The sequence below is a fragment of the Apteryx mantelli genome, chromosome Z, assembly GCF_036417845.1.
Source record: "Apteryx mantelli isolate bAptMan1 chromosome Z, bAptMan1.hap1, whole genome shotgun sequence".
Taxonomy (NCBI): domain Eukaryota; kingdom Metazoa; phylum Chordata; class Aves; order Apterygiformes; family Apterygidae; genus Apteryx; species Apteryx mantelli.
This window is the reverse complement of record NC_090020.1, coordinates 5,045,589-5,064,266: the sequence shown is the minus strand read 5'-3', so window position 1 is coordinate 5,064,266 and position 18,678 is coordinate 5,045,589. Positions and strand designations below refer to the sequence as shown.

Here is an 18,678-nt window from a genome sequence, read left to right as displayed (position 1 = left end):
GTGATGCTGCCTCAGGACTTTCCAGTTTTTCACCTTCCCAGTCCTGGCTTTACATTAGAGGTATTAATGAGGATCACTTTTTATGATGTAAGAAAGACTGTTAGAAATCAAATACTGAAAATTACTGAGTCCTCTCAGCTCCCACTGACTTCAAAAGCAGATGAGAGAATTTTGCATTCTGCAGGGATAGATCAAGCATTTGCATGATGGGATAATATGTTCCTGTAATGAAGTTTAGAGCCTGAGCTTAGCTTCTATTAAAACAGTGTCAAAACTTGTACTGACAGGATTAATGCTAATAGTATAATTTTAAATTATAAAATGAGAAAGAAAATCATAACAGGCATTAGAACTGACATTTATACTGATTGTTCTGAGTCCCTTCTTCCAGAAACAGGTCACTAGTTGATTGACCCCTGGTATAAAGATCCAGTGAAGATTGGAAAGATACACCAGAGATGAAACTGACCTAGTGTACTTCAAAGAAAAATCTTGTTACAGAAAGTCATGGCTGGCCAGATGCTAGCACAATGCCTACAATGCCAAGCTCAGACCCGCTGGTGTAGTATTAGCACAGTCAGTTCTAGGTGAATGAGAGTGCAGTGCCCTGGAACACCTACAGGTGTCGGATCCGTGTTACAAGAACAAAAATACTAAACTTAACATCTTTGCCAACTTCCAAACTAATTTTTCCAAATTAAAAAAAAAATCTACTTCGAGTTTCAAAAAGGGAAGACTATTTCAGTTCCTTCCTTGAAGATGATGTATAAAGACTATTGAAGTTAGGTAATGTTACTGTGTACTATGAAACTGTTCTACTCCAGAAATGGGAGCACTTCCACAATGGAAAAAGTGACTCCTTACACCAGGTCATCTGGACAGGGCTTTGGGGATCCATACGGATCTTATTGTTTTTATTTTATTATTTGCCTTAATCAGAAAGAACTGTACTGGTTGACTAGTTATTGAACAAAACCCCAACAAATATGCCCTTATACTTTTGCATAAAAGGGTGTGAAGCTCAGAAGTGGGGCCCTTCCTGTAACTCCCACTGCCCTGATTGCATGAATAATGGTATATGTCATGAAGATACTGGAGAATGCATCTGTCCCCCTGGTTTTATGGGAAAAACATGTGAGAAAGGTAAGCAAACATTTTTTTACAAATTTCTTATTAATTTGTACACAGTAATGAAGGTTGGTAGAATACTGGGGGAAGTATCATATATGCTTGCCCTGTTTTATTCTTTGTAGATATGTATTTAGAGCCTTTGTTGGAGACAGGATAACGCTGGGTGAGATGAACCCTTGATCTGAACTAGTGTAGCTGTTCTTATGGCTCTGAATTAATTTCTCTCTCTCCTCTCCCAAAAGATATTATGTTGCCAGAGTGGATAAATGTTTCCAGTTCCCCCAAAATCAGTTTGCTTGAAGATACTGACTGATTCTTGAAAGCATGATAGGATACATCAGCACTGGGAAATGCAGTGTGTCTCTGTGTCAGAGATCCCCAGGCTACCTCTGAACAAGCTGGCACCTCCTTACAGGGTGATGTGTGTCCACAAGGGGACATTAATCATATATTTCTGTTAGTGCATATTTATGTCTGTGACAATTAGTTTTGATTCTGAAATAACTGGAACAGACACTACACTGCACTGATCTCTCCAAGCAGATTCTGAGTCTCGATGCTAAATACGTATCTTAATGCTTTGACTGAAGTGAAGTACTGCAAATACTAGAGCTAAGCTATTGGAATAGCTGACATTTGAACCACACTAATGTAGTACTGATCATACCAGAAAAGCAAAACCTTGAGCTGAGCAGTTTCACATGTGCTGACCTCTGAGAAGGCAAGTTGGTTTTCATGGCACTGTTCATTCACTCTATATTAAAATAGGTATAGAAAGAGGGCTTACTGCTGAAGCTCTGTCTCAAAATATCCAAAGCAATAGGTGCTTTGCTGATGGATCCTCCTATGAGAGAAAGCTATGTTTGTTTCTGCTGCCTGACTTACCCTTAGTGCAGCAGTGGCTTAACATTTTATGGATGTTAATAGACCTAATACTTGTATGTTAAAAATGCTATTTTTCATTTTTCTTCGTCTTTAGTATTGTCTACAGCTGAATCACTGGAAGCAATAGCTCTTTTCCAGACTTAATGCTGTTGGGACATTCTTCCTCTCTCTCCCTTCAACAGCTTGTGGAGCCAATACATTTGGCAGAACATGTGAAGAGAGCTGTAAAGAAAACTCTGGCTGCAGAAATTATATGTTCTGTCTACCAGATCCATATGGTTGTTCTTGTGCTGCAGGATGGATGGGACTGGAATGTGACAAAGGTATAGTCAAGAATATGGGGAAGGCTGAAGAGACCATAATGTGTTGGACTTAGAAAATACAGAAGGGAAGTAACAGGGGAGGGTCAGAGACAGGATTTCTCCCATTCTGTAAAAAAGGGATAATATTTACTTATCACACAGGAGCATTTCAGATGCTTATAGGAGGGATACAGTAAAGTTGCAAATTATTCAATTTATTCTGCAAAATGCATTGATGTTCTGCTGAGATATTAAATTTTTTTTAACAGCTACAGTCCTGATGTATTTCTACAAGTCATACTGAGTGATTTAGTGCCTATCATAGGTCCACTGCTGCACAATACTGAGCATAATCAGACTCATTCATTCTAATCAGATGGCAATCACTTTGGCACATGAATTAAATCCTTGTTTATGAGGATGTACCATCTTGCTCAATGGTGCTATAACTCAGATGAAGCCTTTGGACACTACCCCAGTGTGAATGAAACAACAAGTTTTGGGATTGAAGATGCTTCCACAGTGGCATCTATCCTAAAAAAGACAGGCACGGATACAAATATGTTCCATTTTTTTGATGCTAGTAGGTTCTCAGGATTTCCTGTAGATGATTTAGTGTTAATATGTGTAGTGTCAGCACAGCTGGGGGAAGTAAGCCCTGTTAGAGATTTGACACATGAGATGATAGACTGAAAACTAATGGAGGACATTTTTTAGTATCTTTATACTAACTGGGAATATACATACTTGCAGAGTGCAAAGCTGGCTTTTATGGGTCTGATTGCAAACTCAAATGTAATTGTCACAATCGAGGGACGTGCGACAGATTTAAGGGCTGCATCTGCTCCCTCGGCTGGCATGGTCTGCAATGTGAAAAAGAAGGTAAAGCAAGGTAACACGGTAGTAAATGGCTTTTCCCAGTGTGACTGAAACTGCTCTTCGTGCTGCTATAACATTTCCACTCCAGGCTGGTATCTGTGAACTGCCCATTACATTCCCAGGGCCCAGACACATCAAGATACCCTCATTGCAATGCAGTGTTTTTAAACCTTTGCACCATAAGGTGAATTTAGTAGGCTAGTATGCAACAGCTGCATCTGACATTGCTTTTGTTAGAGGTAGATTTGCAAACCCTAGGCTTTTACACTGACCTTAGCATCAATTACTGACACAAGTTGCACATCATGGTGGCAGTGATAACTTTTACATAGGCTCATGGTGCCTTACCATTGCCTACCTCTTGTTCAGCTGCATACACTCCTGGCATCTGTCTCATGGTGGTCTAAAACTGATGTCTGAAACAGCAGGTCAACGCCAGAGTTTAAAGCAGCTCTGTCTCTCTGAGACATAAGTTAGGCTTGCGGAGCTGAATGGGAGGCAATGCAATCAAGCGGTTGTTATCTCATATCATCCTTGGAATTCAGGCAAGGCTGAGTATTTTATAAAATACACTCATCATCTGTTATTTCTGCTTGATAAAGAAACTGACAAACCTACTGTTAATTTGTAAAAGCTTTAAGCACAAAAACAAGTAGAGAAATAAGACCATAATCCAACCAGACAATTCTATACTGTTGTGATTTCGCTGTGCTCTTATAAACCGAGGTAATGAAAAGCAGATCAATATTGCACATTCAGTACAAAATATGTGCATGATTTTACCGTAGCTAGACTGTATGTGCTTAGAATGACAGAAAGAACAAAAAAGAGGGGAGGGGAAGGGAAGGGAAAGCACACAGACCTTATGTTTCTTCTCACACCAGTTTTACACTGATGTAACGGTGCTGACTTTGGCAAACTTCATGCTTGTGTATGCCTATGTAAGTGAAGGGAGAGCCAAACACCTAAGGCGTCTATGCTGTCCAGAGTCCGTGTTCATTTTATGCCTACCTCTGTTTTGGTGCTGCCTTTGTCAAGTTCTGTCTGAAGGATGATACTATAATTACTATATACCTTCTGTAGGTTCAGCAGATCTTTCACCTCAGATAGAAAACTTACTAGATCCTGTGGAACTCAATTCTGGCGTAGAGTTCAAGCCTTTTTGTATAGCTACAGGCATGCCACTTCCTAAATCTGAAGAATTTAAACTGTTGAAACAAGATGGAACTGTCCTTAAGGTAGGTTCCTGATCAATTACTTCTTATTATTTCTGATATTTACTGACTCTGTTTGTAGTTAGTGTACACTATGCCTTTCAAGAAGAAAATGTGAAATTTCAGTATTCTGAGATGATCATATTGCTCATTATTTGCTGTTCTTTGTTTGTTGTATTCCTGCTAAAGAAGCTTAAAACATAGCAGGAAACCACATGACTTGAAGGGCCACCCACAAACCAAGCAAAATAATAATCAGTGGTTCATGAGCAACACATATGCTAAGTACTGTTCAGCCAGTAAGTCAGAGTATTGCAATATTCTCAAAAGTGAGAAGAGAAAGAAGTCTTGATTTTTGGATTTAATGGCAAAATGTCCATTGAAATATCTAGTGCTAGCTTCATTGTACAATATAGTGAACTAGTTAAAATGTAAGCTTTGCTATTAAATAGAGTGGAAACTAACTACTATCTGAAATACTCGGTGATTATTCAGTCAGCCTTGTGGATCAAAGTTACATCTGTTATACAAAGACTGAAAAAGTAATTGTAAAGCTGTTGATTTAAACAGAAGGAAATGATAAAACCTAGCAGTTGCCAGATGAGGTTCCTCACCTACAGTAGATGGACTTGTGAGTTGGAGCAAATAAAAAGCATATGGAATTGACATGGGTCCTCTCTGCTTACTTCATTAACCTCTGGATGCGTTCCTAATCTGTGAGAAAAGTGACATGAGGACTTTTTTAAATGATTGCATTTTTCAGGTCCTGTATGTTTTGTCATTTCAGCCTTCCCTAATTGTTACTAATAATCGCTCTGAAGCTATGTTTACTATTAATCGAATCCAGCCCCGCGATACAGGAACCTGGGTCTGCAGTGTGCAGACAGTGGCAGGAATGGCAGAAAAACCATTTCAAGTTACAGTTAAAGGTAAGAGTATGAATCTCTTCTCATGTCTTTGCCTCTGTTTTTAAAGGCAGCTTTATAATCTAACATGGCAGGGCTTCTATTCTCTGAACTGCAGAAGAATGTTTGAATAAATATCTACAGTCAGAATACGAACAGAAGCCTGTTATAAGCAGCATCCTAATTATGTGTATTTAAAAATAAGTGTGATGGCAAGAACTGAAAGAAAACATGGGTATTCTTGGAAAGATCTAAATCGTCAGCTTTAGGCTATAAACTCCTATTTTGTAAGGGTTCGGAAGAACCTCTCCCATTTTCCTGTAAATCTAGGAAGGTGCCAGGGTTTTACTGAGATAGGGAATTAAAAGACTGTTTTAATACTTGCATTCTTGCTCAGTTCCTCCTGTGCCGCAGTATGCTCCAAGACTGACAGACAGTGGACATAACTTTCTCATTATTGATATCAATGCTGAATTACATCTTGGAGATGGACCTGTTGTTTCAACAAAACTCCTATACAAGCCAGCAAAACATTATCAGTCCTGGATGTCTGTGGAAGGTAAGAGTCCTGTGCTTAATTCTATCAAAACCAAACTTTAGCTGCATGCTGAAACATATTTATAATGCGGTTCCTGCTCTTAATCTAGACTTAAAGACTCTACAGTCTATAAACATTTAATCTTTTATGACTGGACATGTAACTTTCCGTATATCATTATGGCATAATGTTAACGTGAATGTGGCACACCAATAGCAGTTAAATAAAAGGGTCTATTGAAGTGACAAAAAGGTTCTCCTCTCTGCCAAGTTAAATAGTCCTCAGTGTTGGGCTCAGCTGTTGAAAACTCCCCTGCACATAACAGGTTTTCAAAAACAGCGAGCAGCGTGGGACTGTCCTGGAACATTTACAGTCTTTCTTCTAATCTATCATGTCATCTATTTAGACAAATACCTTTTTATTTAGACTATATATATATATATATATATAAAATTCATCAGGAAAGGTACAAGTAAAATTGAACCTGCTTGTGACATAGATGACCTCTTCCAGCCCTGTTTTACTATGACTCCAGGGAAGACCGAAAATATTATAGAAAACATTACAGGAACTTTAACAAGTAACAAATAATTGTTACATTAACTCAAGATCATACAAAGTGTGCACAAATAAAACACACTACCTCAATCAGTCTTGTTCTGTCCTGAAGGAAGGGCAGATGGAAATATCCCTTCGACTGAGCCCAAGTGGCTATGACTGGCTTATGCCACATTCATTAATAATAAGTGTTCTATACTTTTAAATAGTTTGCCTTAATGCATGAGAGCACTAGAAGGGCATGAGTATCTTACCTTCTATTTTCTGTGATTCTGGAACATTTTCCAAACCTTTTCTTCTTTAGCATTTTTCATCATGGATTATGGCTTTTCTGTTCCTTTCTCCTTTTGTTCTCAGTGAAAGGCACAACCAAAAGACTGGACAATCTGGAACCAAAAACAGAGTATCAGTTCTGTGTTCAGTTGAGTCGGCAAGGCGAAGGTGGGGAAGGCCATCCTGGACCACAGGCCAGCTTCACAACGACTGCGCTTGGTATGTCACGAGCTCGGCTTTTTACGAAGGGGATACTTTGGCTGTTTTCTTCCATGGGTTGTTCCCTGACCTCTGCCAGAATATTTTCATTTGAGCAAAGAAGAGGCTTGACCGGAAGTCTATTTAGAGCCTTTTGAAGCAATCATCTCAGGCAAAGAAAAAAATAAGAGGTGAAGAAAAGCACCTTATATGGGAGACAAAGCTATTATTCTCCCTGATTCACAGGTGGGAAATTAGGGAATGGAAAGTTTGCGTATTTTGTCTGAGCATGCAGCAGAGTTGGCAATAGAAATCACTTCTTTTGTATGCCAGTCCTTCCTCTGGATCACTCCTTCCTATTAGATCAGCTTACTTTTAAAATTAAGATGTTTGAACACACTGAAAAGCTTCCAGACTATTGAGGATACATCCAAAATTGAATGCTGACATACAAAATAAATGAAGATTCCATCAGAAATTGTCTGACAAGATAACAAAAGACCTGGCTTCTTCTCATGTCTAGAAAGTGCATCACTAGCTCAGTGAAGAGAACCATTGGTTAACACGTACGCCGACAGCTGTTGATAAGATACCTTGTGCCTATCAACACCTCTGAGATATAATTACTGCCAAATTTACGGGGAGGGGGAGAGAATTACCCTTTGTCACTCTAGGCTATGGCCTGTGGTTGGGACTAGGGAATAACTGGTACCCCTATTCTAGCTTGCATACCAGACATGAAATGTTATTCCCTGTCTCACTGTGGCTCCTCCAAGGTCTTCCTCCACCAGAAGGCCTCACCCTCCTTCCAAAAAGTATGACATCGCTGAATTTGTCATGGCATCCTTTAACACTGAGGACAGAGGATGACATTCATGTTGAAGTGGAAAGGAAGAGTGTGAATGACAATGGTGACGAGAGCAGTGTTATCACCCAAGTGCCAGGAAATATGTCCACTCTGATCATTAAAGACCTTGAGCCTAGACAGCAATACATGTGCAGGGTACGGGTGAACACCAGGTCACAAGGAGAATGGAGCAACTATCTGTATGCATGGACTTTCAGTGACAGTAAGTAGCTGATTCACTTTCTTCTGTTTAATTCTTCCTCTTTTCCCCCAGTGATCAGAGCTTTATCATCAGCTAATGACTCCACTAAATGTAATCCTTTGTTCTGGTAATACTCAGTTCCTGATGACCACTTGTTGCTATTACTATTATTATGAAGATAAGCTCAGTGTCCAAAGAAATTCTTACTTTGGAAAATTTCACATACTGATAATTTTTCCAAAAATTGAATAAATAAATAAATAAATAAATAAAAACCTTGGGAGGCCATGTTTTCTGTTTCAGTGTGAATGATGCTTCTAACATATTTAGCATTTTTTTATCTGTATAATAATGAACTTACAAAGTTCCACAACCCAAGCTCTTTTGTTATTCCAAAAAATAAAACCACTCAGACTCTGCAATTCAGCTATGTCAATATTGAAAGAGTTAGCCTTTAAAGAAGAGAAGATGCAATGCAAGATAAATACCCTGAAAGCAGAGGGTTGTTAAGCATGTTGTGCTAAAGATCAATGAACGTGCTTGAATTCCTGAAGTGAATAGTATATTCCCTTTTTATAATGCCACAACAGATGCTTTATCTGAAGTATGCCTGGTTGATAAGCACCACTGCCCACACCATTCACTGGAAAGGCAAGCTTCTTAATCCATACAGTGAGGAGTCCTTCACTGAGATCCTATGTGTATTAACAGAAATATCAATGGCTGTCACCAGACACTCCAGTTTCCTGACCTCTGACACCAATATGCACTAAGAAAAACATGAGGGTACTGTGTTCCTGGAATAGGTACTTAGCTTATGAGCCATGGATGTGGACACAAGTCCAGGGTTCAGTCCTGCTCATAGCTTCCTGATGAAATTTGTGGAAGTGTTGGTATCAATTTCTGCTCATTCTAACAGCCTGTAGCCTAACAGGGGATTGCTCTCTGCAGCAGTGGAAAGCATGGGACCTAGCAATCACATAGAGATGACAAATTTGTATAGGAATAAACAAGCCCCTTCTGCATTAACATGAAGGCAATAACTTTGTCTTGCAGTACTGTCTGGAGCATTCACATCTTTTTCCAAGGATAGAGGCATGCTGAATGCCACTCTAAACTCTGCTGGAAGTGCTAAGAAGTACTGCAATATGGATGATAGCACATCAAGTGCAAAAACAATTGGATTCAGTTAGCATAGCTTGTCAACAAAATTCTGCTTGTTTAGCACAACAAGAACACTGAGGAAAGTATTTGCCCCACTCATGGAATGAGAAAGATGTGGATATACACAAGAACGTTTTGTTTGTGCTTGTGTTTGTTTGCAGGAATCCCTCCTGCACCCTACAACATCCGGTTTTCTAACACCACAGACACATCCTCTGTCATCTCTTGGACAACTGCTGAGGGTCATTCCATCTCCTCCATCATCATCAGCTACAAAATTTATGGCAAGGCTGAGTACAACCACATTGATATTATCATAAAGAACACCACCATTACTCAGTACCATCTCAAGGGGCTTGAGCCAAACACTGTATACCAGGTACAGATTAATGCTCAAAATAACATTGGCTTAAGCAACCCAAACACATCGTTTGAATTGAAGACTCTTCCAGAAACTAAAGGTTGGTCAGCATGCTGGATTTGCACAAACTAGGGCTGGTAGTATAGGCCAGTTAACTGTAGTAAAGCCTTAAAAATTAATTTATTACTTTGCTTTTGCTCTGATTTTTGACACTTGACACAGCAGCACCAGAGTTTGATTCTCAGCTCATTGCATGGCCTTAGCAAAATGGCAACATACAACACTGGTGTATATCCACTAGCAACAGCCCAACAGCTCATAAATTAAATGAGCTGAGTATAGGATTTTTACATCACTGAGTTTGACCTCTGACTTGTATTCTCTAGTGAATTCTATAGAGATTAGCCATGCTGCAGTGAAGTTGCATGTCTGCCCAAATTCAAGAGGAGCTGCGGCTTCTCAGACATCTAAAAATCAGAGCATCCAGTGTCTGTGACACTTTTGGAGAACAAAGAAATGTATTTCTATGTCTTTATACTGTTTGTCTACAAGATGAGAATATTTAGCTACGCATTGTCCATAGTTCTTTCAGAGTTAGCTGGAAGTAATGAAGACCTCTTTTTGTGCTTCATCAACAGCTCCATATGAATCAAAGGGAGGGAAAATGCTGCTTATTGCTATTCTTGGCTCAGCAGGGATGACCTGTGTAACAATTCTCCTGGCCTTTCTCATCATGCTACAGTTAAAGCGAGCCAACTTCCAGCGCAGAATGGCTCAGGCTTTCCAAAATGTGGTGGTGAGTTTCCAGTTTTCCTGAGACAGTGCAGTTATTCATTTTGGCCCCATCTTTTCCTATTTTTTCCATTTTCTTTTCTTCAGCCTTTCTAAATATAGTCTTCTTTTCATGTGTGCAATTAGCACTAATGTTGTAAAACTTACTTGCTAGTGATCCAGAGCTGAAGCAATCATATTTGTAGGCTAAGAGGTAGACAGCCTGACTTGAAAAAAGATGCACATGCTTTATACATCTCCCTTCTCTGTTTTGCTGCACTTGTGTATGAAAACTAGTGAGCTAGACAGAATAGAGGTGCACATCCTCCCTTTGTAAAGTTGTGCCCTATGCTGAAAACTGCAGGACTTTTTATTGTTGCTTTTGAGCATCAGCAACTGCTTTGCATGGCTTTTCAACCTGGGAACAGCAAACCAGGGATCAGCCAATGGCAGCATCATAGTCCTTGCTGTGAGGAGGACTGGAAATTGCTGAAGGCTGTAACATTGCGTAGAGACAGAGAAAGAGCTGCTGGGATTATCTGTGCTTCATCTGTGCTATATATGCCCTGCTGGAGTTTCTGCATCCCTCCGCCTTCTCACCTGTGAAGCAGAATGAAGCTGGGCTGAAGAGCTGCTATGACTGGATCTGTACGGGTTGTTTCATATAAAGGGGGCTGCAGGTGTGTTTGTCCAAGATGATGATCAGTCCCCAGGGCACACAGAACAGCTCATGATCTTTGTTCTGAACCTTTTTGCATAAAAGTGTTTTGTGGGCATGTGCAATTGAAGTGTCTCCTCAAGTACAAAGAATTATTTTCTCTTTTCTTTTCTTGTTTCTTCTTTCCTCAAATCTTCTTATTGAGCCTGACTGGTGCAGGATTTAATCAATCCTAATATGAGATAAATCTTACCCCAAGACTTAAAACTGGCTTTGAGAGCAATTTTACCAGACCATTTTTGCCCATCTCCTTCGGTCCTCAAGATGATTATAACAAAATTGTTCAGAAGGCCCAAGTGTACAAAGGTACTTGGGTATAAATAAGGACCCCAAATAATTTTGTGGATCTGGACACTAGTGTGTGGTGCTTGATGCAGTCAGTGTCTAAAGTAGGCATAATTTTTCTACTGTACTTGGTGTAAGCAAGAAATGGACCAGGCTCTGCATATGTACATGAGTGATCACACACTCAGGGAGTATAATCAGAGCATTGGAAGGTGTAAACCACAGTTGATGCCATTTGTTTAATTCTGTTTACAGAGGGAAGAGCCAGCTGTACAGTTTAACTCCAGTACTCTCACCCTGAGCAGGAAAGCCAAAAACAGCCCAGATCCCACTATTTATCCAGTTCTCGAGTGGAACGACATCAAATTTCAAGATGTGATTGGGGAAGGTAACTTTGGGCAAGTCCTGAAAGCACGAATTAAGAAGGATGGCTTACGCATGGATGCTGCAATTAAAAGAATGAAAGGTAGTAATGCTCAGAGACAAAGACTTCTGTCGGTTGGTTGTTCAAGTGTTGCCCACCATAAGACTGCCCACCATAAGACTGAATAGACCTCTCCAAGCCCCAAAATAAATTTAAATACTTAGTATTCAAAGTTACTAACGAAATCACATCAGCTGTCACCTGGCCAAGATTTGTGTCCCAGCAAAGACTGCATTTCTGCTCTGCCAAGTTGCAGCTCCATATTTATTTTTAATAGCTAATATTTACTGCTAATAATAATTGCTAATAGTATCATCTATTTTTCAATTCATAAACATGAGCTTCATGCTACACTATCTGCAAAATGGGAGTTATTTGGAGATGCATTTCATAGAGATAATAGCACAAACCTAACCTTGGGGCACAGCATTTGCTCACCTTGCCTTAACTCAGTAGTTCAGAGAGAACTGTATCTGTGTATCTTATATGTATTGTGAGTATCACTTAACTCTCTTTGTACTTACTGGGCTTGACTGCCACGTTTCAGAGAGACCTGTAATACTTAGAATATTGCAAGAACTTAGATATTTTCCTGTAATTCACTAGATCATCTTCTAGGGAAATTAGGAGACATTAAGTATGAAGATCAGTAAAAAAGAGCCAAGGTCTGTATGCAGGCTGAAATAATCAACAGCACAAAACAGGAAAGATCCCTAGGCAGTTAGATTCATACAATGTTACAACATTTTATATTCTCAAATAAATGACATATCTAGTATATTAAGATACTTTCTTTTTCTGCAAATGGCTGCTACATAACATTACATCTTTCTTTTTTTTTCTTTCAATTGAAAAATCCTACTTTTTTCAGTAAAAATGGGTATGTCTTAGAGTTTTTTCCTCTTTCTTTTGGGCATGAGGTAGTAGTGCCCCATGCAACCCAGAGTCATCCTAATTAACAATGATATGGTCATAAATTCAGTTGAAATGAAAATGTAAACATACATTGATTTGATTTTCAGAGTATGCCTCAAAAGATGATCACAGAGACTTTGCTGGAGAACTTGAAGTTCTTTGTAAGCTTGGTCATCATCCCAACATCATAAATCTTTTGGGAGCATGTGAACATCGGGGTAAGAGACTCTTGAGTACATGTATTTTAAGTTAGTTAAAAAAAAGAAACAGTATAGCCCATATAGTCCATAGAAACATCATTTCATGAGCAGGCCTTTCTGTGCAGCATTTCAATTGAAAAAAAAACAACAAAAAATCTGGTTTTGGAGCTACAAAACCACATAAATCTTCCAAAAATGATGATGCTTATCAGTAGCTCTAAAGCCTTTTCTGCACACAGAAATCACATTGTTCGGTATTTCCCATCTTGTCTGTTTTATTTTTTTGGTTTTTGTTTTTCTTATCCACAGTGGTATAAGTGCCCAAACACTATTATTAGCCATCTCTTACCTTGTGATGTGCTATCTGATTTTACATTAGGGTATCTTTATCTTGCAATTGAATATGCCCCCCATGGAAATTTACTGGACTTCCTTCGGAAAAGCAGAGTGCTAGAGACAGACCCAGCATTTGCTATTGCCAACAGTACTGCATCTACACTTTCCTCTCAGCAACTTCTGCATTTTGCAGCAGATGTCGCTAGAGGGATGGACTACTTAAGCCAGAAACAGGTTAGTCCTAAAACTCTCTACTCACTGAAAGCACAGCAGTTTCCTTTGGTTTTGGTTTTTATTCTGAATGCCCGCAATTTTCAATATAGCATTAAATAGTATGTGCAAAGCTCATAAATACCATGCTGATTTCTATTTTTCAAATTTTAGTTTATTCACCGAGATTTGGCAGCAAGAAACATCTTGGTTGGAGAAAATTATGTTGCAAAAATAGCTGACTTTGGCTTATCAAGAGGTCAAGAAGTTTATGTTAAGAAGACCATGGTAAGGATCAAAACAAATTGCTTCTATAGTCCGTTTCCTCATTTTTTATTTTCTTGTCTCTTTTCATGTGTTTTTATGTAAACAAAATCATACTCATACCTACTATTTAACTGTTTATATATTATGTATTAAAGTGAATAAATACTTATATAAAAAGTTTATAACTATACATACCTACCTTACTCGCAAAGCAATTCTGTACAATATTTATCATATACAATATAATTGAAAATGAATTATATGAATAATTGATAATAAAACTAAAATAACTCTAAAATAACTGATTTTGCAAGCTAGTTATCAGACTCAGTCAAATTTCATTAAATATATATAATATATATTTGATATACAAATAGGATATGTGCATGTGTGTACATCAGTACAGCTATGAAAATTAAATTTCCATATCAGAATTTCTTCAGCTGACAAGCTGGTCTAATTATACTGAATGAGGCCCAAGTTAAGAAGATGATAACCAAAGGCATGTGAGGATCTGGGCAGAAAAAGAAGCAGCTGTCCAGAGCTAATGCTTTGGGGGCTCTGGAAGAGGAAGATGCCTAATGAACCTCATTCACTCACAGACCATGAATAACATCTTATGGACAAAGGGACAGGAATGCTTAGAGGCATAGTAAGGCATCACTCAAGAATTATTTCCATTACCTCTTGACCCTGGTTTGATAAATTTTTGTTAGCCTTAGTGGGAACTGTACCTCTGGAAAATAAATGTACGACTCAAGTTGTGGAACGCTAGTAAGTCTATTTACTGTACTTGATAACACTGGCTTGCCTGATTTAATTTTTCATTAATGTAACTTTTGGAGGGAAAAAAAAAAAAGCATAAATTGCAGTATTGGTATTCCATCCACTAACAAACTGACTTTAATGAAAAATTTCCAGGGACGGCTTCCAGTGCGATGGATGGCAATTGAGTCTTTGAATTACAGTGTCTACACCACAAACAGTGATGTGTAAGTATGTTTTCCAAACTTTTTTAATACATATCCTTATAGGTATGAAATAAAGTTTGACAACTAAGATGAGACATCCACTCTTAACTCAGAAAAATCAGTAATTGTGTCAGCATAAGAGTGAGCAAATGGCAAGGGAAAAAAAAACAATAAAACCAAGAAATTATTTTTATTTCATCATCAATATCTGACATTCTTCTAAGTCCATAACGTAATTGAATTCGGGGCACTAATTTAGCTATATTTGTTATTTGAAACAGAATTCTGCTGAATCCTTCAAAGACCCAAAGGAACTCAGTATTTTAGTCAGGAAATTGGAGTTAGTATTTGGCAAAACAATTCTGCAATAGTGCTATTTTCTACGAGAGAACAGTCTAGTACAGGACAGACTTAAGAGAATAAATTTTACTGAGGATCTCACTCCATATACTCTGATTTTAAGAACCCCATCATTATGCAAAAACAGTAAGAAAAAATGAAAAGAATGAATCGCACTTCTCTGTTTTCTCAAAATGTTAGCAAAACTATCTATTTTGAAATATGACATCTTGTTGCATTCTTGTTGCACTCTGAATTATATCCCTCTGTTGCAGATGGTCATATGGTGTCCTGTTATGGGAAATTGTTAGTTTAGGTAAGTATCTGGATTTCACACTACAGAAATAAACAAATCCGGGCCAGTCTAGATCCATTCACTCAATCTATTAAAGCATGTCTTGCTTTCAACCATACTCCATCTTTTTCTTTCTATTTCACTAAATCTGACTTAGCTTCAATATAATTGGAAAAATGACTGTCCCATTTTCAATTCTGGTACCATTCTAAATAACAACAACAAAGCTACCATGTTTTCATTGTACTACAAAACATAAGCAATATCTAAATGTAAAAATCCAGCCTATCACATGATTTAGGGCCCTAATCCAACATGCTTGGAGGTTTATGCCTTGAGTTTTAAATCAAGACCTACATTTTAAGGATTTCTCTGCCAGACTTCTCTTCCTCCAGGTAGTGTAGAAGAAAGATTTTTAAAGATTCATCTTCAAATAAAACTTTGAGCTCAATTCTGCAAACACTACTATTCACGATACTTGCGGTACAGCCTCAAAACATTCAAAATGACTGTGTTACATACTCTTTATCACTAGTCTTGAAGTGTCTGCTGGCCAAGTGGTGTAAATTGATTCAGGTTCACATTGCATATGGAACTAATCCCAAACTCTTATTCTCTAATTTGTGCCCATTTTTCCTTGTTAAGAGAATGGGTTTGTGCTAGATATGGGTGTGAACTAACACACTGCAGTGTGGAGAATCATGGTTCTAGCATTTAAACAGCTGCAAAATGGGGAAAACTTCTTCACAGTAATAGCTACATACATCCACATCTGACCTTATTAATACCACATTAATGAAGGAATGACTTACCTATCAGCACTGAGGGTACTGCAAAATCATTTCAAATTAAATCAGATGCAGGTCCTTGGAACTGTAAAGAAATTTGGGCCAGCCCTGCAGATGATAAAAGTGTCTGTCTTTTTCTCTACACTGCTGTGCATTAATCAGTGTGGAAACATTAACAACAAAAGAGTAGCTGCAACAAACAACCTAAAGTTGGACTAATTTATCCGAGTCAATCATTCTTTTTCATTTCTGCTAAAATTAGATTTTCATTTACAAAAACCTATGAAGAAAGTGTTCATGACAATGACTAAACTCTGTTTTAGGTGGAACACCTTACTGTGGAATGACATGTGCAGAACTCTATGAAAAATTGCCTCAAGGGTACAGACTGGAAAAGCCTCTGAATTGTGATGATGAGGTGTAAGTAACTACCTCCGCAAACAAAACAAAACAACACAAAATAGCATCTGTTATACAAGACACATGATCTCTACAAGAGACTTTTCTTCTTCGCCAGGAAAATACACAAGTCACAATTTCTTTTAACTTTAAATAGGATGTGGAAGTGGAAATAATTATTTAAGGTCTTTTCTACCCAGCATGCACCCTTATTTGCCATGAACCCTTTCCCAGGCTCTCTGTTTCTGCCAAATATCCTGTTCTTTGCACAACATGGCTAGGCTTCAGCTCAAAGAGAACATTTTGATTATTCCAGGAAAAAAGAAATTTTTTTCCAGATAGCAAACAGCTGTGGGAAATGCAAATCCAGCTATGAAGTTTATTTGAAAAACAGAATGTCTAACACAATCTTTCAGTAAACATGAAATTGCAGCTTTAACTTATGTGTCTAAACCATCATGTGCTGGTGTTTGATTTTTAAAGGTATGACCTAATGAGACAGTGCTGGAGAGAGAAACCATATGAAAGACCATCGTTTGCTCAGATACTGGTGTCACTGAACAGGATGTTAGAAGAAAGAAAGGTAAGAATGAATTCCTAGACAAGAATTAGGCCATGAATAATCTCAGTATAGTTTAGGGTTCTTGAGGCAATGCAGCTTTTATGACACTTTCAAAAAATTTTCTCCCTAGACATATGTGAATACCACCCTATATGAGAAGTTTACCTACGCAGGCATTGATTGCTCCGCTGAAGAAGCTGCTTAAGACAGGAAAAATCTTCATTCTTCAATGATGTATTAAAGAAACCCAAAACTCAGTCTTCCAGAGCCCAAAATGTGATGTGACATGTAGAACTCTGTATAGCTCTAACTGTAAAATGTTGTTTAACTACAGATATCTATGTGTATTTCACACGGTAACCTCTGCCTCCACAGGCTTCACAAGTGTACATACTGTTCTGAGTAGGAATGGACTAAAGTCATGAAATCTGCTGTTTCATGTGTAGTTTTTTTCTAGACATGTAGATAAAGTGTACGTATACAGTTATAGTATTGTATTATGTGTTGCCCTGTTAGATATTTTTGACACTTTCCAAGAACTACTGATAGCAAAATCACTATCTTATAGCAAGTTATACATTTCATTGCAATCCAAACAGAAATGGTAAGCTCAATGTGAAAGTGCAAGTTACAAGCAGATGTCAATACAGTATCCTCATCGAGAATAATTATTAAGTAAGCCTCTCCTATTTGCATATGAAAGTATGCTAGTAGGAATAATTTGTTCAAAAATTCTGACACTTGTAAGATACAATGAATGTTATTGTTCTTTCATTGTGCAGTTTAACAACCAATTTCTATGCTAAATATCAAAGTTTGCCTAACTGGAAAAAATACACATATATATTGAAGTGTTTGAAGCTGAGACAGCCATATGGCAATTATCATGAAGCATGGGATTAAGGCAGATACTGCATATTGTAAAACATTTTTATAATTAGCCTGGATATACATGAAGTTTTTGCAATTTGTATTTCATTTAATAATTTCACTGCATGATTATAAATTACTACCTAATTATATAGAAGCAGGGTTTACTTGCTTTTGCTTATCTTATCCCTTAATGTAGGCTTTAGTATGGTATGACCTCTTAAAAATATTTAACTAAAATGCTCTAAAACAGTGATATTTGGCCTGCCAGAAATGTCTCCTAGTTCTCAGGTTAGACCATTAGAGGCAGGATTGTCCTGAGCTTCTGGCAACAAGCCAACCACTTGGGATCCTGCAAGACTTACCCTATTCAAACTTTACAAATAGTTTACCTTGAGCTTTGCACTCCTGTTCCCCTCATCACCAATGACTTACCAGCCCATAACTGGCTATCAGATCACAGTGACTCTAGATGTGTGAATTACTCCCTAGGACTTTGGGGCAGGAGGGGAAAGGGATGGAGAGAAGGGTTACCCTTCTGATGCTTGGTTTATGTATGGATATGCGGATGGGTACAAGGGAGGGATATCATACCAGAGTACAAAGTTACACTGCGAGCATACATCAGTTCTGACTCGAAAAGGAAAAGCACTAGAAGTCTTATTGAAAGGGCTGAAGAAGAATGTTGACATCACTTGTGCGGTTGTGAAATAGGCAGAGCTTGCACTGCAAGTCCAACTCTTACAATCTGAGTTTACAAAGAGTGAACAGACTGATTGTACCAATGCAATCTTAGTAAAATAACTCCAAATGAGAACAGAGAAAAAAACACTATAACTTTCATAAAAGACTACTTGGCAGGGCATTTCCT

General features: G+C 38.1%; 1 protein-coding gene across 5 annotated transcripts in view; it reads left to right on the top strand.

Annotated features, from left to right (window-relative positions):
* The window catches only part of TEK (TEK receptor tyrosine kinase), a 40,844-nt gene extending 23,475 nt beyond the window's left edge, over nucleotides 1–17,369 (top strand). Inside the window, exons 5-23 of one of the 5 annotated variants that reach the window (XM_013946691.2) lie at nucleotides 1,012–1,143; nucleotides 2,199–2,339; nucleotides 3,072–3,200; nucleotides 4,281–4,435; nucleotides 5,199–5,340; nucleotides 5,714–5,875; nucleotides 6,770–6,904; nucleotides 7,660–7,953; nucleotides 9,258–9,557; nucleotides 10,096–10,253; nucleotides 11,487–11,697; nucleotides 12,678–12,788; nucleotides 13,150–13,340; nucleotides 13,491–13,604; nucleotides 14,505–14,575; nucleotides 15,169–15,209; nucleotides 16,300–16,396; nucleotides 16,859–16,958; nucleotides 17,068–17,369. In XM_013946691.2, the coding sequence (XP_013802145.1) occupies nucleotides 1,012–1,143; nucleotides 2,199–2,339; nucleotides 3,072–3,200; nucleotides 4,281–4,435; nucleotides 5,199–5,340; nucleotides 5,714–5,875; nucleotides 6,770–6,904; nucleotides 7,660–7,953; nucleotides 9,258–9,557; nucleotides 10,096–10,253; nucleotides 11,487–11,697; nucleotides 12,678–12,788; nucleotides 13,150–13,340; nucleotides 13,491–13,604; nucleotides 14,505–14,575; nucleotides 15,169–15,209; nucleotides 16,300–16,396; nucleotides 16,859–16,958; nucleotides 17,068–17,142 (2,759 nt within the window). In that variant the 3' untranslated portion in view covers nucleotides 17,143–17,369. Of the gene's footprint in view, nucleotides 1–1,011; nucleotides 1,144–2,198; nucleotides 2,340–3,071; nucleotides 3,201–4,280; nucleotides 4,436–5,198; nucleotides 5,341–5,713; nucleotides 5,876–6,769; nucleotides 6,905–7,659; nucleotides 7,954–9,257; nucleotides 9,558–10,095; nucleotides 10,254–11,486; nucleotides 11,698–12,677; nucleotides 12,789–13,149; nucleotides 13,341–13,490; nucleotides 13,605–14,504; nucleotides 14,576–15,168; nucleotides 15,210–16,299; nucleotides 16,397–16,858; nucleotides 16,959–17,067 lie in introns of those variants that run through there. The other 4 variants (XM_067315546.1, XM_067315548.1, XM_067315545.1 and 1 more) reach the window with 4 other exon arrangements.
* Nucleotides 17,370–18,678: the final 1,309 nt, after the last annotated feature.